This window comes from Numida meleagris, chromosome 9, assembly GCF_002078875.1.
Source record: "Numida meleagris isolate 19003 breed g44 Domestic line chromosome 9, NumMel1.0, whole genome shotgun sequence".
Classification (NCBI taxonomy): domain Eukaryota; kingdom Metazoa; phylum Chordata; class Aves; order Galliformes; family Numididae; genus Numida; species Numida meleagris.
In genome coordinates, this window is record NC_034417.1 from 3,837,182 (window position 1) to 3,858,757 (window position 21,576).

General features: G+C 35.4%; 1 protein-coding gene across 2 annotated transcripts in view; it reads left to right on the forward strand.

Annotated features, from left to right (window-relative positions):
* VPS13C (vacuolar protein sorting 13 homolog C) overlaps positions 1-21,489 on the forward strand; it is an 84,747-nt gene extending 63,258 nt beyond the window's left edge. Inside the window, exons 67-83 of one of the 2 annotated variants that reach the window (XM_021407601.1) lie at positions 464-604; positions 2,014-2,095; positions 2,180-2,249; positions 3,095-3,206; positions 4,012-4,125; positions 4,255-4,391; positions 4,660-4,741; positions 5,204-5,317; positions 5,568-5,643; positions 6,133-6,296; positions 7,447-7,492; positions 9,716-9,839; positions 10,535-10,649; positions 16,345-16,439; positions 17,719-17,842; positions 18,137-18,220; positions 19,828-21,489. In XM_021407601.1, the coding sequence (XP_021263276.1) occupies positions 464-604; positions 2,014-2,095; positions 2,180-2,249; positions 3,095-3,206; positions 4,012-4,125; positions 4,255-4,391; positions 4,660-4,741; positions 5,204-5,317; positions 5,568-5,643; positions 6,133-6,296; positions 7,447-7,492; positions 9,716-9,839; positions 10,535-10,649; positions 16,345-16,439; positions 17,719-17,842; positions 18,137-18,220; positions 19,828-19,929 (1,782 nt within the window). In that variant the 3' untranslated portion in view covers positions 19,930-21,489. Of the gene's footprint in view, positions 1-463; positions 605-2,013; positions 2,096-2,179; positions 2,250-3,094; positions 3,207-4,011; positions 4,126-4,254; positions 4,392-4,659; positions 4,742-5,203; positions 5,318-5,567; positions 5,644-6,132; positions 6,297-7,446; positions 7,493-9,715; positions 9,840-10,534; positions 10,650-16,344; positions 16,440-17,718; positions 17,843-18,136; positions 18,221-19,827 lie in introns of those variants that run through there. The other variant, XR_002441860.1, reaches the window with a different exon arrangement.

Sequence of the window (21,576 nt, forward strand, 5' to 3'; positions counted from 1 at the left end):
ATATGTAAAGCAAACTTTATATTGGAATAGTTTCATGTTCTGTAAAGGAAAATATCTTGTTCTGACATAATATTGATACAATATTAATGTATTTCCTGTGTGTTTATCCCTAAGTAAGGGATCACCTATCAGGATCAGGGTAGAAGCATCAACTGGGAAATGAGATAGCCGCATGTAAACATCTTCAATTATACCAGTGTGTGATGAATAACTGTTAAGATAACACAGATGTTTTTTATTTGAATAATTGAAGTTACATGTAATGTGCTTGTCAAAAAAACTTAGGATTTTCTTTCCTTTCCATGCAAATACTTAATTTGAGTAATTTCAGTAATACGTGTGATCATGAAGTAAGGAATAAGGCAGGTGTTACGTACTAGTCTGTTTATTGGTATTATGAAATGTTGTTTATCCTCAAGCTTAAGAAAACAGAACAAATGTATCATTTAATTATTATTACCAGGTGAATTTTAGTAAGGTCCCAATGGAAATGCGCCTCCCAGTTAAATGCAGCATCCGACGTAACTTCCTGTCAGGAATTCAAGTTGAATTCAAGCAGTCACCTCACCAAAGAAGCTTACGAGCTCAGTTGTATTGGCTGCAGGTATCATCTTTCCTCATGTTCTATATAGTAAACACTTAAGATTTTATTGTATTTATTTATCTACATGAAAAGATGTCTCCAAATCTAATGTGTAGCACAGAATCACAGAATTGGCAGGGGTTGGAAGGGACCTCTGAAGATCATCAAGTCCAACCCTCCTGCTAAAGCAGATTCCCTATGTTAGGTTACACAGTAAAATGTTCAAGTGGGTCTTGAATGTCTTCAGTGACTCCACAGCCTCTCTGGTCAACCTGTTCCAGTGCTCTGTTACTCTCACAGTAAGGAAGTTCTTCCTTGTTTGTATGGAACTTCCTGTGTTCTAGTTCTTTTCCATTGCTCCTTGTTCTTTTGCTGCATATAACTGAAAAGCGTCTGCCCCCATCCACTTGATGCGTATGTGACACTTTGCTCTCTGATTTCAGAGTAGCCAAAGTGTTAAGAGTACTCATTGGAAAAGAACTCCATCCTGTCATTTTGCACAGTATGGAAAAGATTACATAAAATTGTGGGTTAACATAAAACGGGATCCTAAAATGGAAAGTGTATTTCTAAAGAAAGTTTTTTGGTGTTTATAGACAAAGAAAAAATGAAGTAAAATAACCTTTTTCAAAATTTATCGTAGTTGCTTCTATACGATCATAGCTTGCGTATAGTCATGTAACACTTAATTTTAGGTAGTGTACCTAGAGAGTCAGAACTCTTTGTCTGCAGAAGTACCTACCTACTGGAAAGCAGACAGTAGACACTAAACCAGTATCCAGCAATTCGTCTGTACATAAATTTAGCAGTGAATTAACATTCAGTACTTGCCTCTGACTAGCATACTTCAGTTGGTGCTAATAGTGCTGATACATGAACAAGAATAACCAGTAGATTGTCTGAGCTGGTACTTCTGAGAAATGCTTAGTGTTAGAGGGGAATACTGAGGAAAATAACTGTCATCTTCATCAGCAGTGGCCTTTCAGAGAGTTGCACAGAGGAGGCACTCATCAAGGACCCTGCTGATGCTTTTTCTGACCAGCTGGTCGGAAAGAGTTTCCTCTTATTTTTCTTTTTTTTTTTTTTTTTTTTTTTTTTTGCATGAAGGTGCTTCTTATTGTTAGAGTCAAAAATACCATCAGTTACAGACCCTCTCAATGAATCTATGTGTGAAACTCCATAAACACCCCTTTGCAACGCTTCGAACCATTAGATCTTTTACAACTTAAAAAGTAACATGTCAAAATTATTGCAGCAAAATCTTCCTCCCCTTTTCTGCTTCCCCTAAGAAGGGGGAAGGAGTATGGAAGCAACGTTATTCTTGAACAAAATATATTAAAAAAAAAAAAGTTCTCTAGGCCTTCTAAACTGAAATGGTCTTTGATTATTGTGGTATTAAAACATGAGTCTAATTAATATGATAATTTTAGGTTGATAATCAGTTACCAGGATCGATGTTTCCTGTCGTGTTTCACCCAGTAGCCCCTCCCAAGTCAATTGCTTTGGACTCAGGTAAGTGAAGACCTTTAATGGTACCAGACTTATGCAACCTTGAATGTAGTAGCTTGACAATTTATTTTTTATTTCTTGTTTCAGAACCAAAACCATTCATTGACGTCTGTGTTATCACTAGATTTAATGAGTACAGCAAAGTACTGCAATTCAAGTGAGTTTAATAGTGTGCTGTAACGCATCTTCAGAGATTTTAAATTCTTTTTAAAGTGAACTTTATTTTAAGAGTGGGATTCTCCTATCCAAACAACTCCTGACTTTGATTGAGTTTTAAAATGTCTGTAGTGAAAAAACATCATTTTTTTATTTAATTTAGAAGGTGAGAATTGGCCTTGTTAAGAAACCGTTAAGGAAGTTCTTTAGTAATTAGAATGAGGTACCTCTTCAACTGAAACATCGGAATTCCATCTCTGCCTGTTTGCTGTGCAGTGCTGGGTTTATTCGGTGCTCTAACAACAGACAACTCATTCAGTCTCTAAAGTAGCTCAAGAATGTGTTTTACTGTGAAATGTATGTTCTCTAGTTAGTATGTCTGTGCCTTCAGTTGTGTTCTTGTACTATGAAGTGGGATGAAAACATTTTAATGGTTACTTACAATTTTTTTACCTGGCTAGAATGGGTGTAATTGAGGACGGTCAATTTCAATGAAGTAAATATTCAATAGTATGACTTACGGCAGAAGGCAGTTGGATAAGAGGAACAAATATACTACTTAGGTGAAACCAGTGAAGCACATAAAATCATAGTATACAAAATTACTAAACATTATTGAGAGCTGATATTTTTAGATCCATTTTGAATAATCTACAGTAAAATATGAATAATCTACAGTAAAGCAACACATAGTTTCATGTGGCTGCTAAGCCCTCCTAACTGTAAATAAACAGTTAATACTGTAAGTAGTTTTACTAAGCAGTATTGAATAACCAAGCCTCAGTTACTTGTTTAGCTTAAATTCCGGATGCTTTCAAATACACACTGTTCATATTCCCATTTTAGATACTTCATGGTTCTTATCCAGGAAATGGCACTGAAAATTGACCAAGGGTTTTTAGCAGCACTTAGTGAACTTTTTACTCCATCTACAGATCCAGAAGCTGAAAGGCAAAGGGTAATGTATGGCAGAAACTGATTGTTGCCACAATAGGTCCTTATATGGGCCTATGTGATTTTCTGAATATTTTAGTGAATGTTGCATTTGAGAGCAGTGAATGAAGAGACTTAATAAAATAATTGTCAACGAAGCATTGGTATTTCCATTGACATTTAGGGATGGGTATTATTAACAGACAAGCTTGAGTAACTGATACAGGGGTATGTGTAGTTGTTTTTTGTTCTTGTTATGCTGAATTGTTTGACACAGTTGTTTCAACTTTGGCTACAAAGTGTTAAGGGTAGTAGATTAAGGTTGGGGTACATAGAGTAATCTTTTAACTGACTTGTCAGTAGTGATGTATGACTGGAAAGTGATTTTTCTTAGAAATCTTCAGATCTATTATCTAAAATTCTGATTTGGTGAGGAAATACAAAAATGCAGATGAACTCAGGAAGTTAATTACTAATATTTCTAAATTAATACGGAAGTGATATCTGTTAATGATTGAGAAATATAAGGACGTATCAAGTAATCAGGAGGAACTGAAAAGTCGCAGAAATTTTTGTGTATACCCTTTTAAGGAAAAAACTTAATACAGTCTGGGATACAAAAGCAGTTAGCCCATTTCCAGTTTTGGAGTTTCTGACCATTTAGTTAGCTCACTGTTTTACAGTATTTGTACACAATTATTCTTTGTGCTGGCTTTTATTCATATATTTACATATGTTTATGTATAATGTGTATATGCTTGTATGTTTTTATGCTGATACATATAATGATAGCCTGCTGTTCAATTTTCTTTCTTTTTATCTTAAAATAGTCTAAACTAATTCAGGAAGATATGGATGCACTTAACACTGAACTAATGGAGTCTTCCTTGACAGACTTGTCAATGCTGAGCTTTTTTGAGCTATTTCATATTTCTCCGATTAAGGTATGTAAAAAATAAGTTGAGGTAATTAATCACTTCATAAAAATTACTTCTTCATTCTCTATAGTAAAATAGATGCTCAGATCAACCTTTTGGATAAAATTGCTGGTTTTACTAATTTCTTCTTTACAGTTGCATTTGAGTCTGTCTCTCGCTTCTGGTGGAGAAGCATCAGATAAGAGTGAAGAAATGATAGCCATCCATTCTCTTAATTTACTTTTGAAAAGTATTGGAGCTACTCTAACAGATGTGGATGATCTTATTTTCAAGTAAGCCAAAAAAGTCTTTTTTAATAATTTAAAAAAACAGGCTATATACTTGAATCAGCAAAGTTTAATATAGACCTTCTGATTATCACTAGTATAAAAAGGTAGAGCCTCTATGGAAAAGGAGAAATGGAGGAGAGGTGTGTTTTCTTCTCCTTTTCAATGGAATATAGCTTCAAGTTTTATCTCAAGGGAAAAAAAAAAACTGCTGAAAAGGAGAAAGAGTGCCTATAAATAATGTACAATTATTACACAATTATTTGTCTTTCAGACTTGCATTCTTTCAAATTAAATATCAGTTCTACAAGAGAGACCAACTGATGAAGAGAGCTGTTAGACATTATAGCGAACAAGTAAGTTTTAGTCCAGCCTTTGTGTAAAATATTGAATAAATGTCTTTACAGAATGAGGAAAATAAGAAAGAAAAGATGAATGAAAGCTACCAATTTTTTTTTTTAAGTTCATGGTACTGAAGTAGGAATCTGGAGGCATGCTACTCAAACATAATTACAAAAACCTCCTGAAAATATGTTGAAGGAATGTATGTAGTTACTTTTGTTCTTTCTGTCTGTGCATTTATTCACTGCAGTGTTCTGTTAGTTATCTTTGGATAAACTGTATTTTTACATTAGCCAGCCTTTGTTGCAGTAGAAATACTCGCTTCAGTACTCTAATGCCTTACTTGGGTAGTCAATCAAAAAAATTAAGCACCCTTGAATTCTACCATGTAACTGGGTAATAGCAGCCAGTAAAGCTGTTCTGGGTTGTTTGTTGTTGATGATAGTTTAATTTTTGTTGTTTCTGTTTTTATTTAGTTCCTGAAACAGATGTATGTTCTTGTACTTGGGTTAGATGTTCTTGGAAACCCATTTGGCTTAATCAGAGGTCTGTCTGAAGGAGTTGAAGCTTTCTTTTATGAGCCTTTCCAGGTATGACTTTGTGATTCTTCAACCGTACATAAACAGTAGGCTGATTAAATATATAGTTGGAGTTGCAGGCTTTTTATCATTGTACTCTACAGTTAACGTTAAAAAAAAAAAAAAAGTTTTCTCAACTCTTAAAGAAGTGCCATTTTAAAACAATCTTGCTCTAATTGATGTAATGGAATTGCTAGAACTTTCTCGAAATGCATACGCAAGTGCATAGTTTTCTTCTAATGATAATAGGCTTCATTTTCAGGGTGCTGTTCAAGGACCTGAAGAATTTGCTGAGGGCTTTGTAATTGGTGTTAGAAGTCTTCTCGGACATACAGTGGGTGTGTATCCTATTGCTACTCATTTGATGAAATAGATTAACTCATGGATTACATTTATGTATTCTTTCTCTTATTTTGGAGGGAAGTTATGTTTTGAAAATATCTATGGGATATTTCTTTCACAGGAGTTTAAGTTTGTACAATAGTGTTGCCAATCTTCATCTTAGACTAAGCCAGAGAACTATATGTGTCCTAAGTTCTTGTTACACTTACCTTAAATGTTTATTCAGCTGTGTATTACAGTTAGTAGAGAAAGTCAGTTTCCATTCAGTATGATATATGATACATATTGAGCTGATTTAAGAGTTCTATTATACTAAACTAATGGATTTCAGACCAATTTCTTCTCATACTCAACATGACAGTCAGCTTATGTAAATCAGTAATACCTAAATTCAATACGGGGGAAATCTCTGTGGTTTATTGTGTGTTTTCTACTGTTAAATTGTGAAAGAACAATAACTTTTACTTTCTGATCTGTTCCATTAGGTGGTGCTGCAGGGGTGGTGTCTAGGATCACTGGTTCTGTAGGGAAAGGTTTAGCAGCCATTACTATGGATAAAGAATATCAGCAAAAACGGAGAGAGGAAATGGGTCGTCAGCCAAGAGACTTCGGCGACAGCCTGGCCAAAGGAGGAAAAGGCTTGTTACGGGTATGAATGTGAAGTTGAGTGTATGATGCATCAACTCTTAACGTAGACTTCAAACTTCCATGTGTATAATTTTTATAATGTCTTCTTTGGCTTTATCTAAACATGAGCGCTAAACAGAAGACAAAAATGGGAAGTCAGGTTATAAGAGAATCAATAGCCTCAATATCATTTGTTAGCTTTAGTGTTTGAGGTTATGTTGTTCTTTAGGCCGACACAAGGAACTGAAGATAGGTTCTTAAAAAGGGAAACTGTAAAAAATAAACAGATTTTTCCTCTGTTGAAGTAACTGGGCCTTTAAATTTTATTCCAGTTAATTCTGTCATTAAAGCAATCTGGCTGTGAATTTGAACTCTGGACTTGTTCTGTATAGAAATGGCTTCCTATATGCTGAGGTCTTACAAAAACTCCTAATTTTTTTCATTTATTTGCACGTTCTTCTAAGTCAAGTTGAATGTTTATAAAAGTGAGCGTCTTAGTAGGTTGGAGAGATTCGTTTTCTGAAATAGAAACTGCTCAAGCGTCATCTGTTCGTTATTATCTGAAGTCAGAAACCTTTTCTGGTTAAAGAAAGAATGTCCCATTTCTGGTGCTAAGTGTGGAAGAACTCATGTAGACAATTACTGAGAGACCTGTATTAGATGAAAGTATATTAAATCTCAATAAATTCCATTACAGTCAAATTTATCAACTTATTTCTAAAGAATTATAAGTAATAAGCATTGTTTTGGTGTTTCTGGTTGAGTTTGCTGAAAGTTTAGAAGTTACCCCACTGGATTTTTTTTTTTACCTTAGTGTCACTTAATGCCTCGACTTTGAAGTCTTTCTCAGTTATCTGATGTTATCTTAGAGATTTGGTACTGCTCACTCATGACTGGAAATTCTGACAGCTTTCTGAAGAACTTTCTTTTAGGAAGAAGCTTTCTTAATTATTATGAGGCAGAGAACAAAGGATTTCTTTGTCTTTTGTTGCCAATTAAATGTTACTTGAGTCATTTCCCTCTTTTACTTAATATTTTAAAGTGAAAATAAAATATTTTTGATATTGAACTTCATTATCAGCTTTTAAAATGAAAATGAGATGATTGGTTGCCTAGCTGGACACTAGCATTCTAACTTCTAAGTAGGAACTTAATTATCTTCTTTGTTGTAGGGTGTTGTTGGGGGTGTGACAGGAATAATTACTAAACCTGTAGAAGGTAAGTTCTAAGGCTGCACTACAGTGCTTAAAGATTTTTTAATATTTTTGATTTATTTAATTTTAAGAAATTTCTGTTATGATGCTAAAGCATAGGAAGATTATTTTCATATTTCTAGCTAAAATGCAACCTTCTGCAGTGTTTTACTCAGATACGTTTACAGCTGTTGTTATTTTTTTGTATGAGTTAGGGAGATATCGTCTTTGTAGGGTAGTATGTTATGCTTGTTGTAGTAACCAGATTGTTCTTTAAAGCTAGAATAAAAATACTATCAACAATTCTATAAAAAATAATAAAACACCAATTGAAAAAGCTTTAGAAGTTATGACATAGGGACGTGGCTTTAGCGATTGGACTTAGTAAGTCAAGTTGATGGTTGACCTTAACCTTGAATTTCTTTTCCAGCCTAAACAGTTCTATGATTCTGTCCTAAGATTCTGACATTTTATATCCTACACTACTCATGGCATGTTCATATCAGATGTTGAGCTAATAGATTTTGGATACTGCAAAAATAATGAACAACTCAAATAATTACTTATTGAAGATGACAGATGTCTTATCACTACATCTTAATTTTGGGAGGACTTCAAGTATTGAGGAAATCTTAATAAATAAATCTGATTTAGTGCCCAGGAGAAGTATAAGTTTTCATGAAGGCTGTCACTTCATCAATATAGTAGATGATGCTGAACATCTAAGAAAAAATATTTTACATTAAAGTTCGTGTTTGAGTGATTTAAATATTGCAAGTTAATTGTTATAGTGCTGTATATCACCTGTGCCTTATATATGGTTGGCAGATAATTTGAGGTGTAGTATTTCTTTCACTAGTGGATGAGCAGATGTGCTCTCTAAACGCTCTCCTGGTTCTTCTCTGTTAGGTATCATGAAAAACATGGACTTCAGAGAGAAATAATTAATTTCAGTTGTGTATATGCAGCTTAGATTATTCAAATTATTTTGTTGTTATTACTGACGTATAAAAACGAATATATTAGCTTGAAGACTGGACTGAATGTGTGCGGAACAGAATCTAGTTTGACTGATGGATTGGGCTCAAACAGTTACAATTAATGAAGCTACATTAGGCTGGAGACCACTGGGATTCCACAGGGCTTCATTTTAGGGCCAATTCTCCTTGATGTTTTTATGAATGTTCTGGATGCAGGCCTCAGATGCATGCTAAATTAGGTGCTGGAGAGGCCTTACAGAGAGATCTTGACAAACTGGAGGGATGGGCAATCAGTCACCAACCACATGAAGTTTAATGTGACCAGTGCTGGATTCTGCACTGGGATGTGGCAATCCCAAAATATACATCCAGACTAGGGCACGAGAGGCTGGGGATCAGCCCTGTGAAAAGGGATCTGGGAGTTCTGGCTGACAGCAAGGTGAACATGAGTCAGTAGTGTGCCCTGGGGTGCCCAGCACTGCCAGCTGAGTGAGGGAAGAGATTGTCCCGTACTGCTCTGGGCTGTGTGGCTTCACCTCAAAAAGCAAGTTTGGGCACCACAATAAAAGAAGGACACGAAGCTTAATAGCTTAAGAGCATCCAAAAGAGGGCTACAAAGATGATGAAGGGCCTAGAGGACAACAAATGTGAGGAGAGGCTGAGTTTTGTCAAGCCCAGAGCAGCACAGGCTGAGGGGAGGCCTCGTGGCGGCTGCAGCTGCTCACAGGGAGCAGAGGGCAGCGCTGAGCTCTGCTCTCTGTGACAGTGACAGGGCCCGAGGGAACGGCGTGGAGCTTCGTCAGGGGACGGGCGGGTGGGTGTTAGGGAAAGGTTCTTCGGTAGAGGGTAGGGCATGGGACAGGCTGTCCAGGGCGGTGGACACGGCCTTGAGCTGTCAGAGCTCAAGGAGCACTTGGACACTGCTCTTAGACTGGGGTTTTGTTTTGGGATAGTTCTGTGTGGAGCCAGGAGGTGGACTCGGCCTACAGGTCCTTACCGACTCAGGATATTCTATGACTCTTACATCTTAGCTGTGTTGGCTTTGAAGGCAGCTAAGACTTTAAATGAGCAGTTACATCACTGAGTGGGCAATCTGTGACTTGTTCGGAGAACTTCTTAGTAACTGGATGGTACATAATCAGTTCCTGTGGGCTCTTTTTAGACAAAATGTTCTAATGTTGTTTGGAGCAGTAGTGGTTTAATTCTGTGGCTACTGTCTTCTGGCAGATCATTAAAACTAACATTTTTTTCCATTCTTCCTTCTGAAGGGGCTAAAAAAGAAGGTGCAGCTGGGTTCTTTAAAGGAATTGGAAAGGGACTTGTAGGAGTGGTTGCTCGCCCAACGGGTGGCATCGTAGATATGGCCAGCAGTACCTTCCAGGGAATTCAAAGGTAAAAAGTCAAGGGGATGTTTTGGCGTAGTCTCTGTATGTTGCGCACCATGTAGTGAAATGATCCAGTAGTCACACTAAATAATTTGTGTTATGTACAACATTCAGTAGGATTTATAGGACCAAGAGATAGATAGCAGCCTCTAATGAACGTGTTTTATGATAATCTCTGGAAATTGCTGCTTTAGAATTTGTCTTGCAGCATTGCAGGTCACACAGACAGTAACTAGATCATTTTCTCATTTCAGTCCCTTCTCTTATGAAAAAGTAATTAAAGGATCTTATTTAAATTTTCCCGCTGAGGTATATTTATGTTCTGCTGAATGCAAATGTCTAATTGTCATTTAAACTTACTGTAAAAGTTGACCACTGAAATATTACCAGTTTGAAACTCAGTTAGCTGCGCACACCGGGGATTTTGTGTGTTTTAAGGGAACCTTATGAAAATACGTTAATGAACTTGAATTCTTAGCACTTGTCAAGGCATGGGAGTAAGCTTTTCTAAGTTGTGTTGTAATTGGCTAATTTTCTAATGTTATCTTGGGTTTATTACTGGCAGTGTGCCTTTGTTATTTACATCTTTAGGATATTCGTGAAGTCTAAGTGAGATAGTAAATAGGATGATTTTAAACATAAATCAGTGAAACTCAAATGTGTAATGAGCTTATGAGAATACTGTTCCACTGTCTCTAACAGGGTGGCAGAATCAACAGAAGAAGTACCTAATCTCCGCCCTCCACGTCTCATTCACGAAGATGGCATCATCCGGCCATACGATAGGGTGGAAGCCGAGGGTTATGATTTATTTGAGGTATGACTTACACTGGAAATGCACTTTTAAGTTCTCTGACCTACAGGATTCCTTAAAGGATGATAGAAATTCAAGAGAAAAAAAAAAACACAAAAACATCGCTCTGAAGGGAGATAGCATTTCCACACATTCTCAAAATATTTTTAATCCTAAGAGAAACATTTTTGCACTCAGATGAAATACTTTACTGAAAAAACAGCACCTTGGGATTTATTATATTATTCTTAATGCTAGTATGTTGTAACTGCAAGCATTCTGGGAACATCTAGGCTGCTTTTACATCTGGATGTGGCTAACGTACAGGGGATTAGTAACAGTTGTTTTCAAGTTCTAAATAATCAGAACCTAGTTGAATTGTATTTCAACTTTCACTTCCTTAAAAAATTAAAATGGTGGTTTTTTGCTAAGAAGTTAAAGTAAAATGACTTTCCTGATGAACATTTAAAAAGTAAAAGTTGATAAGTTGGTACTTCCTTCTTAATGTTCATTTTTAGTCCTTATTTCCTAGTCTAATGTTTTTCTTCTTTCTCTTTCTTTCCTGGCATACGCAGCAAGAACTGGAATAAAGGAGTAAACATTTTCCATATTTCTTCTTGTTTTCCTTTGTGATATTTATCAACCTTAACTATTTTAGGTTAAGGGCATGATTTCATTTAACATGTTCTCTTCCCACTGTTCATGTCTTTTCTTTGTAGTAGATAGTGTTTCATGTTATCCGTGCTAAGAAACAAAACTAAAAATGAACTTGAATATCTAAGGTAAGATTAGTTAAGTGAGAAAGGTGAGAGAGAAAAGGGAGTGCTTTTTTCCCTTATGTCTGTTTTTCTGAGAATGCTAAGCTCCTTACAAATGGCAGCTACTGAAGGCATTTGGGTGGAAAAAAATCATGGTAGCATAGATGCTAAGTTCACTTGGTGGTTAATATTACCATTCTCATAGAGCTAGGGCTATGGATGAAGAGAGCAATGTATGAGCACAAAATTTAAAATAGTACTGAATAGAAAATTCTTCTGTGAAAGTGTTTGCTTGTAATTTCATGATTGTATGGCAATACTGTTTCCACAAAAACTTGAAGAAAACTTTGTCTTTCTGGTTTCTGTAATATGCTGTAGGCCATCCACTTAGATGTTTGATGAACCCCTGTGCCTTCAAGTAAACATTTCTACTAATACTACTTCTTTATGAAATTCTATCAATTAGAAATATTATAGCCTGCTTATTGACTCTTGATTTAATTTCCAGAATCTTCTGGGACTTTTCTGTTTAACATAATTAAGTGTCAACTATTAGCATGAATTGATAGTTAAATATATTTCTACATGAAGTGATGCCATAATTTCACTTCTAACACAACACAACACAATAAATTAACAAAGCTGAACAAGTTGTCTTAGGAGCAAAGTACTTTCGTATAATAAATGAATAAAACTTAAGCTGATACGTCTCTGCTGCTAATACCTTTCTAGAATTTGGAGTTCAATAGTCAACGTTTTTCATTTAAGTTGATTAAAGAAAGGAAATGTATTAGGGATTTCTTTATTTTAGCTGTTTTAGAGAGATTGTCATAATCGTGTGTGGAGCAAAACAGATTTCTTCATACAATGACTTCTTTTTATTTTAACTTCTATTATTTTTAAATCATGCTGAAGATATTTTTAGTAATCTTGTGCATTCTCACTGGTTTCACTGTATTTTCTCCATCTATCAAAAAGGAGAATGTAGCATAATTAGCACCAAAAACTGGGTGTTTTTGCATTTCCTGCACATCTAATATTTGTATCTTTCTTTGGCCTAAATTGTTTAGATCAGAATTGCACACTATACAAGAATGAATCCTGTGCATTGTCCTCTAGATAGTCTCTTCCTTTCATAAGCCAATTAACTGAACACAGCCTTTATTTTATTTACATATGTATTTTAAACTGCTTTTGCTCTCTTTGCTAGAGGTTAGTGTTGTGAGGGTTTTGTTTCTTAGTATAAGTTCCAAGCAAGATGGGCAGTGTCTTACAGGAAATAAGATACTTCAGCAGGGAAGACAAATCAGAAGGTCGGTTTATGCACACAGATATATTTGCCATAAGTTAATTTATATGTTAGTTTGCTTTATTTTTGATTCCACTTCCGACCCAAGATCGCAAGTAGCTTAAGCAAGATTTTCTCATCTCAGTAACTGTATTTTTCCCCCTTCTGTAAGTAGCTGAAGAATAAAGTTTATTCAGAATTGGAGAACTGTAATATGTAAATGTGTTTTGGATTCTTAATTCCTATATTCTCGTCTGCCTGGCGACGCTTTCTGTCTGCCATACAAACACTGACCCAGAAATCATTCTCCTGCCTATGCAGTTAAAATTATTCCAAATTCCATTCTTACCTCCACCGAATACTTCTGTATTTTGCCTTGACTGTATCATCCCTAATTCTGCCACTGACTTTACCTTATTAAATTGAGTAACTAATTCAAATTCATTTGAGAAAGCTCTGCTTCTTGCCTGCTGCTTTAGCCATATTAGTGGCATAGCTCAGATCCATTTACAGAGTTCATTGTTTGTATCAAATTACAGGTGACTTTCCTTAGTTGATTAAAAACCCTATGTTTCAATATGCTTTCTTTTCCAGCCACACTACTTTTATGCATCTTATACGTCATTAACTCCTTTGCTTTTCCATGGAAAAAACTTAGCTTGCTTTGACTTAATTCCTCTACAGAGGAGCTGTGCAAAATACTTTTCTAGTTTGCTCTGCTTCGACTTTTTTTTTAATGATTTAGTCTAGTACGTATATCCTTTTAAAATAAATATGTATTTCCAAGGTTGAAACCTTGTCATATTACCTTAAGGAATGGATGCCTTAATAATATCCAGTGATTGGACAAAAAATATTTTACATAAAAATGTAGATCTTCCTAAATGTTAGAGCCCTACCTAGGATGAGCAGATGTGTAGGTCAGGTCTGTCTTAAAAGACAAGGTTGTTGTTGTTGTTTTTCCTCTCAGAAGGGTGATGGGTTTTTTTGGTTTTTCTTTTTTTTTTTTTTTTTGGGTGCACAGTAAGAAGAGCAGTGGGATGGAGTAGGCTGACTGATGACAATGTTCATTTTCCCAGAGATCCTAGATGTAGTCTTTGGGCTACATGGGGTTCCAGTCAGATGTCATATCTTGCAGGACATGTCTCTAGCTTGTGCAGTGAGGCTTGATAGTCAAGAATGTGCTATGTGAAATCTATGTACAACTGGAGAAATCAAAGGAAAAAATATGGCAACTTGAGGAAAATTGTTTCTCAAGAAATGAATTCTCGTGAGCTTTATCTTTGTGCAAGGCTTTGTTAGCCATTGCCTTTTAATGTGTATTACTGCCTGTTCTCATGAGGAGACTCCCATCTATCCCCAGCACTTAAGATCTGGCTGGGTGTGATGGGTTTTTATTCATGTCTGTAGTGCTACTTTGCCTCATTTCCTAGTTAACACATGGGGCTTTATGAGGAATACAGAATACTTGAGGAATGCTTGAGGTGATGCTAGTGTTTTGCAGCAAGAAAAATGTTATCTTTCAAGAAACTGCAGATTCTATATCTAGTTGAGTTTCAGTACTGCTGTGTATATTTGCATTAGTTCTTTCATTTCCATGTAAACGTTCAATAAGTTGAACTTCTTTAAAGTGCTTGTAGTAGTCTCATCAAAATAAAAGCTTCTGATAAAGATGCCTGAATTTGAACAGTGTATGCAGATCACAAAGTAATTTGCATCATATGTCCCAAACCCCTTTTTACATAATGCTCCACCATAATGCATTGAATTTGTGTCAGGAGTATTGGTACAGCTCTGACAAATACTGCATCTCTTGGGCTGAGAGCTCCATGGAAACTCGTCTTAGTATACAAAACTTAAAAATACTAGGATAGCTTTTGAAGTTAGGGTTACAAAACCAGACTTTCTCACCAAAGTTTTGAGTTTAAATAGAGGAATAAGCTTATGAATAAATCTGTTTTAAAATACAGTATGTCTCACTTTTTGCATATCCGACAGAAAGATTCAGAATATGAGTTGCAACTTCTGAATTGTGGTCTTGCATGGTGATGTGTTTTGCTTTTCATTTCTTGTTTTTATATATTCAGATTTATATAACTGAATCAGCTGTGGTTTGGGTTTGGATATAAAATGTGAGTTCATGTTGTGGTTTTAGTCATTTGCTGCTGTCTTTCTGTGTTTTGAAGAAGTGAGAAGTCTGAGATAAGCAGTCTTTTGTGGCATTTTTTTCTCTTTCATGTCTATTTTACAGTATCAAAAAGTTCTAAGATGGCCAGAAATTGATATATTTGTATATAAATATATATAATTGTAGAAGATGGGGACCCTGTATTTTTGGTTGCTGGAAAATTCAGAAATACATACATATATTTTAATAGTACATTCCTTGGGGTCAAATCCGGGAAAACACTGGGCTGTTGATCTCATCAACTGCACATTTATCTGCCTTTGATCTTAAAGGGTTTTTCTGGGATCTGTTGAAATGTATGATGATGCTTTAAGACATTTGTTAAACTTCAAATAAATGAAAATAAAATGAAAATGTTGAAAATTCTTTTAATTGATTCTGAAGTAGGCTGGAATGACAGCTTTCTTTGTGGTTACTTGATCTGTATTGAGCTTTTAGCCTGCCTGACTGACCTTAGACGGATGAACATGGAGTCATGTCATAAATTCAGCTAAGGAAATTGAGAAGGTCATTTATTTACAGGAAATAACTAAAACTGTACTGTTTTTTTTTTTTTGTTGTTTCTTCCCTCCTCCATTTCCAGAATGTTCTTTCTAGTTTGTCACAACTTTTTCAGTTGTCAAACAATTTAAATTTACTGTTATACAGCGGCTGAATTCCGTAATAACAGAAGTAAACTGAAACTCCCCTCAAATTCATTGATGTGTCACTCTGAAATGTGGTGTCTTTAAGCTAAAGTTATTGTGAGTGTTACTTCGGATTTACTGTGAGACTCTGCTGTACTTCTCTTTGGAGTTGATTGAATATTGTAAACCTGGTAATGTGTTGTAGAAAAAACTGCTCTTCACTTAAATAGCATGTGGAATGGAAAATCAGAAAAATACTTCATCAAAAAAATATTTAGGAACGTACAAATAGTTAGAAAGCACTTCTCTGATATTTTGAAGCTTTTCTAAATCTCTCTTTGTAGTTCGTCATTTAATTTGTAGCTGTCAAACATAAATATGTGTTGGGTAGTTTGATCTACCCTTTCATATACCTTCCATATATTGGATATTGAATGACCATGCTTGTTCAGTGCTTTAGAATCTGACCCTTGGGGGGCATTGAGTATTTGTAACCTGATTATTTCTATGGGTCTAAGCAAAGCATTATATTCTTTTAAGTACAGTTGCAGGATTTTTCACTCTTGAATCAAGTCTGCAACATAGGATGTAGCAGAATAGGAATTACTAAACAATAATTAGCACAAACAGAAAATTCAAGGTAAATAAGTAGTCTAATAACACTGCAGTGTCATGTTCTCCCTTCTGAGTGGTGGGAGGAGTCAGATATTTCACTGATGCTTGAGGACTGCAAGCACTGTGAGAGCCTGCCTTTAAAGAGACAAGTTCAACTAGGTGATCTTTTTGAAAGGTTTTTGCATTGAAAACATTGCTTAGACTTCTGTTTTTACAGGCCAAATATTTTCATTTTCTGTTTCAGAAATTACACATAAGAAAGCTGGAAAAAGAGAACTACCGATACCACTGTGCACTTCCAAGAGGCCGAAGGGCAGCAAACCTTATTGTTACCAATAGGTACTAAGTTCCAAGGGCTTTTTATGAGCTTGTCTTGTTTCAATTTAGGGATCAGGCATCTGGCTAAGTCAGAACTGATAGCTGTTCTTTGCATGTTCACTTTTCTTATTTGATTTCTTATGGATTTTATAATTTATTTTCTTTCTTTTATGCAAACAGTAAGATCATGATCAGTGGTGTTGACACTAGGTACTAATCTGGGAAGCTATTTTAACTGACTCTAAAGGTCTGTGACTATTTCATCCTACTGGGGGAAGTGCTCCTTTTTCTGATGTTTGAAATTAGCTTGTGCAAAGTGTCTGCAGTCAAACCAGTGTTTTGATAATGCATGTTTACAAGCTTGTTAATTAAAAAGTACTCTGAGTCAGATTTTTTTAATTCAGATTAAAATGAATATTAAATCCATCGGGCAGTATTTAGAATGTAAGATATTGCTATTCTTGGATGATTTGAGGACTCAAAACCCTGTAACTACACTAAGAAAAAAATGAGCCCATGAATGATGATCTCTGCACTAGTTTCTGCCCTTTGCCTGGATTTATGAGGTGGGCTTATCCATACCAAGACTTCGGGAGACATGCAACTTGAATTTGTTTTATATCAACTAACACACTTCCTGTTGCAGCAGAACAAGATTTTTAAGATAGGTACTGACATACTTTTATGATAGTTACATGGTTTAGGTTTTGGGATTTTTTTGCAGCTTCAGTTAAATTTATACTTCTGTCCTTATCCCAGTTGGTCTATATATGCTTGAAACTTCTGCTTAATTCCATTCAAAGCTGCCGCTTTTTTTTTCTTAGCATGCTAGATGACACTGGATATCTAAAGTGATGAGGGGGCAACTAGTTAGCAAATGTAAACTGTAGCAATGGATCATCCGTCCGTCTAATTATCATGTACTTCACTATATAGCCAGTATTCAGCTGGCTGACTGCTCTCACATAGTAGATGCTGGCATTGAGGAGCTGGTGAGAATTAAGTGATGTTCCGCTAGTATCCAATTCTATTAAAATGTTTAGATTTGCAGAGACTGGTGGTCTTGATTAATTTGCCCTGGGCATACCGTATGATAACATAGAGCGTCTGAGTCTTAAGGACAAAGTAACGATCTCAGAGTATATACTAAGGAAATACAGTTGAACTCCTACTGAATGGATACTTTTGATCCACATAGAAAATGCATTCTGAAACATATTTCTGTTCTCCATTTTGTTTTCTCACGAAGTTGTAATTCCTGGGAGAAATTGTGTATTGACTTGTTTTTCCTTCTAAACAGGAGGGTGATATATGTAAAAGAGGTGGAAATCTTAGGTCACTTATCAGCAGAGTGGGATTACTTATTTGAAGACTTTATACGCTGGCCTACCTGTGAAGGGAATGTTTTAAAACTAACTGTTTCGGTAAGAAAATCATGTTGTTTGTGGTTTTTTGTCTTTTTTTTTTTTAAATTATTTAGTTATAATGCAACACTACTTATTTAGATGTCCAAACATGCTCTTAATTTATCTAAGGACTCCAACTCCTGGCTTTGGAGATATGGGAAAGTGCTTCATATTTTTTGAAAGTGTGGTTGGGTTGGACAGAGAATGAACTGAAGTCTAAGCTGAAGTTGACATTCAAGCCATTTATGTATCAGGTTCTGTATTCTTGTTCTGCAGTCACTTGAATTATATTTTTGTGCCCCTTTGCAACAGGATCAAGGGATGTTCCAAAGGAAGGACAGTGTAGGTCATGAATGTGTAAAGGCAGTTCAACTTCAGGATGAAGCTACAGCAAGGGTATATTCTTTATTTTTCTGTGTTCTTTTGTCTTATGATATTGTTGTAGTTGTTGAACCTCCAGACATCTGAAAAATAGTAACATTCACATGCCTGAGAACTGTTTGCCGTATTTTCTTGTTGAAAAATGAGTTTGACCAGGAAAACAATGAGATAAGATAGTTTAAAGCATTCGAGAGAGTATATGCAAGAATAAATAAAGTTGAAGTTGCATCATCTTATACTTTGTATGTTACAGCTCATTAAAGGAAAATAATTCAAATAATTGGTTAGGTTAAGTTCACTGTAGTCGGCATATGTCTGAATTATGGTACCTCCTTAGTTTTTCTAGGTAACTGAATTAACCCAGTAAGTGTACCTCTGTGTGAAAAGAATTAAACTGCATTCCTGCTCCTCATGCTCTGCTGGTTTTCTACCATTTATTTTCTGATATTTGCTCACGTTGATGCTGCAGAGGCTGATTTTGGGGAGTTCTTGTTCAGCGCGTGCTTGAGTCTCATAGCTAGCTCACACAGGCTAAGCTAACAGTTTACATTAATTCCTTGATTCCTCTACAACAGAAAAATTTACCTTGGTAACTATCTGTCTTAATGTAGTTTTGTAGCAGATTGAGAGGAAGAATTCTTCCCAATATCAGAAGTGGATTCAGTTAAATCCACAGCATCTTGTATGCACAATTAAAATTGCACCTTGAGTAAATGGCCAGTCACAATCAGAATATGGCCAAATTGCTCCTGTGAAATTGATTGAGACCGTCTAAAAGATTAGATTAGGCAAGGGAGGAAGAAGGCAATCACCTGAAGGCGTTTTGTTTTTTTTTTTTTTACATACGGAAACACTGTGTATTACTACTTTGTTGTCTCTTACCTGAAGAAAACGTTTTTTTCAATGTTCTTTTGTGGCATACATTGCAAATAACACTTTTGGTCGTTGGTTGACTAGTGAAAATCAGTTTTATCTGACAATGTCAGAAAAATCTTTGTTTCATTTTCTTTTTACTGCTTAATTACTGTTCCTTTGCTCTTATTTCTACTGTTGTGTATATGTTGAAAATAAATTTCTCTGTCCTGTTTACCTTTTGTGAATTTCAGTTGCTCTATTTTATCAGTAATACTCCATGTTTTGCATCTCCCTTCTTTGTGTAGATTACACTTGTAAAACTCTGCTGGTTTGACAGGATGCCACAAAAAAAGTTTACTTCACAAATAATAAGATTTTGGGTTTCAGGTCTGCCTCTTTTTATAGTCGTATGAATCTTTCCCCAATTTCCATAAGTTACCAACAATCCATAAATGTTTGTTGCTTCAGCTTGTTGTCTGTCCATCCAGCTTAAATTACTCTTTCTCTTCGTATTCATTGTATGAATTAGTTTGACTTAATGAAATCATGAGCAGAAGCGCACTGACAAGCATTTCAAACACTTCAGCTTTCACTAAGTGCTAAAATTACTCAAGCAGAATTAGATGGGCCATCCAAGCTACACTAGCACGCAAGCTAGTCTACGTGTATGTAGGCATGAATGTTGAATTAGCCATTTTTGGTAGCATCTCACAGAAGGAAACCGCAGACTAGCTTTTATCTCCTTTCTTTCAATGTGTTGTTTACAGAGCGTTTGTGTTGCCATTGAGGAAGCATGGGCAACGAGAAAACAACAAAATCTGGTGAAGCAAGCGTCGCTGCGGTTGAAGAAACCACAAATGCTGTCTTGATAATAACAGGATTTGTCGGGTTTGACCTTTGGCATACAATCTTATCATTAAAGTTGATTTGAAACAACATACAAGCATTTTGCAGAAAATACAGATGAAATAACCGAGGTCTTCCTTTGCTGTTAATTGTCATAACTCTTTATTTTAAAAAGCTATGTGTTTTGCCAAAACTATGGATTTTGTTACTAGATAAGCATCTAAAATTTACAACTTGTGATAAAAAGTTTTCCTACTCTGAAATTTCCTTTTCTGCTTCTTTTTTTGTAAATAGGTTCTCTAAGATAAAATGGTTATCTAATTTGTGCTCTAAGGTTGTGGTTTACAGGCACATTGCAGTGATCACGGTTCTAGCATTTTGCAAACTCAAGTACTTAAGTAAGTAAAAACCAGTTAAAAACTTAATTTTAAGCAACATTCTGTTAAAGATAAACAATGTAGCTACTCTAATTTAATCTGTCTGCTTAGTTTCCTGAAAGTGCTGTGCTAGAGTAACATAAAAATGACTATGAAATGAATGAAATAGACTACTGCTGCATAGAGGTATTTACTTTCGAATGTTGTCGTTTATACTGCAAATATAAATCTGCACTTTAAAGATGGAAAATACTATTTATCTGTCATGAGAATGTATATGTTTTTGGTTATATCACGATAGATAAAAGAATTCTCCAGGAGGAACTGTATAGTTTTTAGAAAATATTGTATGCCAAATGCATAAATCAAAGCAATTTGATTTATTTTGTTTTCAGTATTTCAGTGTATAGCTATTTCACTGCAAGAGTACCATCTAAGTCACTTCTCATATTACTTTCTGTTGCAGTTTTTCTTCTTGAGGACTCTTAGAATACAGTTTAGTAAGATACTTAAGCATATTCAAAGCATAGTTCTTAATGGGATGGATAATCCTGCAGACGTCATTGAGACAAGTTCTGTTCTTAACACAAGGCATACACAAGGTAACTGTCTGTGTCAGAGACTGTGAGAGCAAAAGGGTTTCAGTTCAATGAACTTAGTTTATTAAGCGCTCTTGCTAAAGTGCCCTTACATATACCTACTCTTAAAAATGTGTTATTCCCATCATATTTCACTTAAAGACCATCAGTGAATGATTTCTATTTCTTTTCTCTTTTTACTTTATTTTATCATTTTGTACTGGATATGACCTCAGAATAAAAATGGCAATATTCTTGCATAGATCTGTTTTGTAAGTGGAGCAATTGTGAGAGCTAGGCCTGGGTTTTTGACCTTTCCTTATATTTAAGGGCTAGTGGATTCTATAAATGTGCTCTGAACTCACAGCTATGATCTCATAAAAATTAGAGAGCTTAAGATAGTTGATCCAATTGAAGATAGTTGAATCCAATTAAGATAGTTGAATCCAATGATTCAATTGCTATGAGGGGGAGAAATGTGGTATACAATGTTTGTTGTTGATTCTGTGATAACACCTATTTTCTACATTCTACTTAAACATTAATGAGATCTGCTACCTAAGTTGTATGTATTTCAAGCCTTGTTTAAATGATATTATATAGAGAGACAATAAATTTTTATATGCAATTATTTGCTATTACTTTGAATATGTTGCTTCAGAAGTGCATTATGTGTTACTGGTTTGTTGCTTGTCACTAATGCTATATGGAAAAA